The following is a 5,292-nucleotide window of genomic DNA, read 5'->3' as shown; positions in this document are numbered from 1 at the left end:
AAAAAAAAAAAAAGAAGGTAAAAAATGGGATTATTCCTTCCTATTTCCTACGAGTAAGAAGATGGACGATAAAAACCTGTGATTGAGACTTTGTCGCGAATTCCCGACAAAGGGTGTTACAAGAGCGCCTTGCTAAAAGTTTAATTTCACGTGTTCATGCTAAACTAATAGATGCATGTATCTTCATCTTATTAAATTCCTTAATCACGCGTAAGTTAATACTCCTTCCGTTTTAATTTGTTTATCTTGTTTTGACTTAATATAGTTTAAGAAAATAAGTATTTATGAATTTTTTGGTCATAAATTACAAATATATAAAATTGCAAAATATTTTAATCTTGTGTTCTAAAACATTTCATGTGAAAAATTAAAATTAAAAAGTTGTCAAAATAAAATAATACATTCTTTTTTGAAACGGACTAAAAAAAAAAATAAGACAAACAAATTTAAACGAATTTAAAGAAGCGAGTGTGTTTAATGCATGTAAACACCAGATTCACATAAATTTTTAGGGTGCTGCTATTTGGCACAACTCAAAATGGCACAACTTGGCACAACCCACTTAAAAAGTCCCAATTGCCCTTAATGAATATTTGGCTCTAAACAATTTTTTATTTTTTCCCTCCAAGACTAAGTCATAATTACACTTAGGCATGCTCAACTTTTCCATTTTTCAAACACCTCGAGAAGATGAGCAATCTCGTTTTTATACATTTATACGTTATACATTTGCATTCTACATTTATACGTTATACTTTGCCTTTTTTTTATATATAATTTTATACCATTTAAACAATGGAAAAATCCCTAATTACATACAACAAGTGCCTCTTTTTTATTTTATTTTATCTTCCACAACAGTTGCCTCTTACTCTTTTCTCTTCTTCCTTTGCCGAAATCACAAACATAAAATGGACCCAAACATTTTCAATGTTGATAATAACAACAGTGAAAACGTTGATTACAATAGTGAAACTGATGATTACAACGGTGAAAATGTCGTTAACAACATTGAAGACGGTGATGTAAGGGCAACCTTGAATAATGTTTTAGGGATCGAAGGTAATGAAAGTTTGCTCTCTAATGTTGGAGAAGATGAAGATGAAGATTCAGAGGATTTCAATGGTGGTGGTCCAGACACATACTTGGACAGCGAGGATGAAGGGCTCAACTTGGTGCATGTAGAGGAAGAGGTAAATACTCCTGGTCACTTTGAGGAATACGAAGAGGATCCTTTGACGGATGAATATGAACATGAGCATGATGTGACAGATGAAGATGAAGCTAGAGGAGGAATGAATAAGGAGAGATTTACACATGAACAATTTTTACAAGGTCCTATTGAAGGGATGACATTTGGAAGTAAAGATTCAATGTTTTCATTTTAGAGAGCACGCCAGATTGAAAGGGTTTGGTGTGGTGAAAAAAAACAGCGTTAAAAAAATATAGTGATTTTGTTAATTATGTTGTCTATGCTTGTGATAGGTCAAGGAAAGAAAAACAAAAGAAATCGAGCAAAAGGATTGAATGTAAAGCTCGTGTTAATGCTATTATGATGGTTGATGGATCATCATGGCGTGTCACTAGGGTTGAAAGTGAGCATAATCATGTTTTGGATGCCAGACTATCACGATTTATGCCTTCACACAGGGAAATGAGCAGGAGGTTGAAGAGGCAGCTTGTTGCTCACGACATTGCAGGTTTGAGACCTTCAAAGAGCATAAGAGTCTTGGAAGTTGAAGCTGGTGGTCCTGAAAATTTGGGATGTACCCCCAAGGACTTGCAGAATTACATTTTGCGGGAGAGGAGGTTGAGAACCTTGTCCACCGTCGAAGCAAGCAATAAACGGTTTTTTGACATGCAGATTAAGGATAGGGAGTTTTTCTATGCAGTAGACCACAATAATTCTGGCAGGCGACGTAACTGTGTATGGTTTCATACACATTCTAAGTATGCATATCTTGAATTTTGTGATATGATATGTTTTGACACTACCTACCTTGTGAATCAATGGCACATGCCGTTTGCTTCATTCATTCGTGTGAATCAGCACCGGCAGTCCATACTTCTTGGATGTGCTTTGATTACAAGCGAGGATGCTAACACTAACAAATATGTCTTCTCTACTTGGCTTAGAGCCATGAATGGTGTAGCTCCAACCGCTATTATGACAGACCAATGCGAGAGTATTAAGGCAGCTATTAGAGTAGTGATGCCAAACGCAATCCACAGGTATTGTATTTGGCACATTTTCACAAAGTTGCCTTTCAGGCTAAAGCGAGTTCATAATGCTAAAATCGCCAAGAGGGAATTTAAAGCAGTAATCTTTGATAGCATTACTATTGATGAATTTTTTGGAAAATGGGAGGCATTTATTCAAAAATATGAGTTACAAAACAGAAGATGGTTCTCTAATTTGTTTTTGGAAAGGGAGAAGTGGGTTCCTGTATACCTAAAGCACTATTTTTGGGCTGGTATGCTGTCCACACAAAGGTGTGAGGGTATGCATGCTTTCTTTGATGGCTATATCAGTGGTTCTAGCACACTAAAGCAGTTTGTTGAGGAATACGAGATAGCCTTGAGAGTAAAGTTTGATAAAGAGTTAACTTCTGAATATAATTCTAGGTATACAGAAGCAAAAGTTTCCTCTGGATTCATGTGGGAGGAACAAATACAAACTCATTACACTCGTACAATATATGATCTTTTCATGGACCAGTTAGCGAAAAAGTATCACTGTGAAATAAGCAATCATGAAGATGCTGAAGTGGTGGAAGGTGTGGAGAAGTTCGACGTTGCAGATTATTCAATTAAGAATGATTTTCATGGCAATGTATTTGTGTTCTTGGTGGAATACAGAACAAACGGTGAATATTTGGAATGCAATTGCAAACACTTTGAATCTACTTATATTTTGTGTTGCCATATACTAGAAGTTATGTCAAGAAAGAGGATTGACATAATCCCTGATAGGTATATAATTAGAAGGTGGAGAAGAGATGTCGTTCGTCCACACTTGAGGAAATTCTTTCCTGGTAGCTACTTAACCATGACTGATGAGTTCAAAAGATATTATATGTTGAAGAAATGGTTTGATAGGGTCTGCGATGTTGCATTGGATAGTGAAGTGAAAATCAGAGACTTTAAAAATGTAATGAAAGCCAGATTGACTGCCTATTTAGATTGGGATGATGATATGCTGGTGCCAGACGTTGGGGGAGATGATTCATACGATGATAATTTCACATACATAAGAAACACAAGAGAGACTCGTCCATGTGGAAGGCCACCAATTAACAGACGTAGAGGAGGACGTGAAAACGTCTTTAGGCAAGGGGATGGACCAGGGTACAGGGCTAGATGTGCACCTAATGCCAATGAAAATAATGAGAATGGAGGTGATCATGATAATGCAGTTGATAATAATGGTGGTACATGTTATACCCTATTTTAACCGGGGTCAACATAGTTTATAACATCCCGGTAATTTCGGGGTTAATTAAAGTTAAGGAGTCGCCACCTAATTATTTACGGTGAATTAGGGCACCTAAGGTTAATTAAAGTGATTATCTAAAGTTAATTTGTTTAAAGTCTACGAAACCAAGATTCTAGGTAATGGTTCAACTAATCTAGAGGGAAGGTATTAGGCATCCTCTAAATTCCATTAATAATGGTTAACCGACCGGACTTAAAGTTAACTAGGCTAAATGTAAATATTTTAGAAAAGAAAATAGTTTTGTAGAGATGGCTAAAGTTATAGATAGAGATGTAAAAATGCTATTTGAAATAAGACTTGTAGAAAAATAGTAATTTGTATAAAAGAGTACTTCCAATGCTATTTTGAAATACGACTTGTAAATGTTATTAAGGCTTTTAAACGAAAGTATAATAGCATTTTTAGAATAATATTGTAAAGGAGATTCAACAAACGTGAATTTAGATAAAGATTATATTGTATTATGATGTAGAAAATCTAAACTTATTTTTTGTAAATGAGATGTAAAAGGGAGTGAATTTCTCTCTCTTTTATTAACTTTGTTTAATCAATTTCGGCTAAAAATAGATATAGGTGGGTAAATCTTGAAAACATATACTTTAGTTCATATTGGCCTATTCATTACGTTTGAATTTTCTAAGATAGTGAGAATGAATCGTGATTCCCTTAGCTAAACATGTAGTCATACTATTTTAGGAATCAATTACAAAAGTATGATTGATGCTATAAGTAATTTAATATGAAAGAGAAAAATGAAACTAAGGAGTTAATTATTGTTTCTTCCTGCCCATTTTGCTAAAATCAAACTCACTAATTCCGCTAAGGTTCACTTAATCTAGGCAAATAAAAAAACAAGTAAAGTGTTAGTCATACAATACAAATTAAATGCACAAAAAATAAAATAGAGGAGTAAGATGATGGAAATGGGCTCAGCCCATTTAGAACTGTCGCTGTACGTTACTGTTGGGCTTCGGCCCAGATTTTGTTCTCTAATCTGGCCGCGAACAGGGCTGACTCGATAAGGAGATTTTGTTGGGCTTTTAGCCCAACACCGAAGGCGGGAGACGACGAGTCCGAGGGACCCATATGCGATGTTCATGCATAAGAACAAAAGAAAAGGATTAGTGTATAATCAACGAATGAGATTAAACATGTAGAAATTAGACTCAAACAAATCAGTAGATTGGCATATACTGTGTATGTTCATGGTATATTCATTCGGGCCATTAACATAACGCAATCAGGTTGAAACACCAACTCCAACTAACAAATACAAATGTCAAGAGGCAATTTGCACACATAGTAGTAATTATGAAGCAAACTACGACCAGCTTTACTCTAGAAAACACAACATATTAATCTAATACTTAAGCTAAGACAATAGGCTAAACATGTTAAATGGCAGATTGATATTGACCATTCTAGCAACTGAGTTAATAGTGAGATATTGCAGGATCAAATACAGCTAATCTGATCTAAAAATGTACTGATCTGAATAAAGTGGCATGCCAAATTTAATAACATCTACCAAAAGACTTAAACTAATCATATAAAAACAAAGCTGAAATTGAATACCAAACAAGATGAAACAGACGTCTGATGCTTAGTTCAAACCTTGCACCATCCTTTAGAACTTAGCTATCATCCGTATCCAATTTAAACTTACCAAACTTGAAGATCATCATGGGACACAGAATGCAATTAAATCAAATAGGCATCTTGACATAGGCGCGTTAATGATTACTGGTTCTAAGCATTAGGAACAAGATGAATACGTAGCCGAATCAAAGCCACTT

General features: G+C 35.1%; 1 protein-coding gene across 1 annotated transcript; it reads left to right on the top strand.

Annotated features, from left to right (window-relative positions):
• The first annotated feature begins 911 nt into the window (after positions 1-911).
• LOC132062122 (protein FAR1-RELATED SEQUENCE 6-like) lies at positions 912-3,454 on the top strand. The gene is made up of 2 exons (XM_059454761.1): positions 912-1,375; positions 1,486-3,454. The coding sequence occupies exons 1-2, from the start codon at positions 912-914 to the stop codon at positions 3,452-3,454; spliced, it is 2,433 nt and encodes an 810-aa protein (XP_059310744.1).
• Positions 3,455-5,292: the final 1,838 nt, after the last annotated feature.

The sequence above is a fragment of the Lycium ferocissimum genome, chromosome 7 (assembly GCF_029784015.1).
Source record: "Lycium ferocissimum isolate CSIRO_LF1 chromosome 7, AGI_CSIRO_Lferr_CH_V1, whole genome shotgun sequence".
Lineage (NCBI taxonomy): Eukaryota > Viridiplantae > Streptophyta > Magnoliopsida > Solanales > Solanaceae > Lycium > Lycium ferocissimum.
This window is presented reverse-complemented; position numbering and strand designations above follow the sequence as displayed.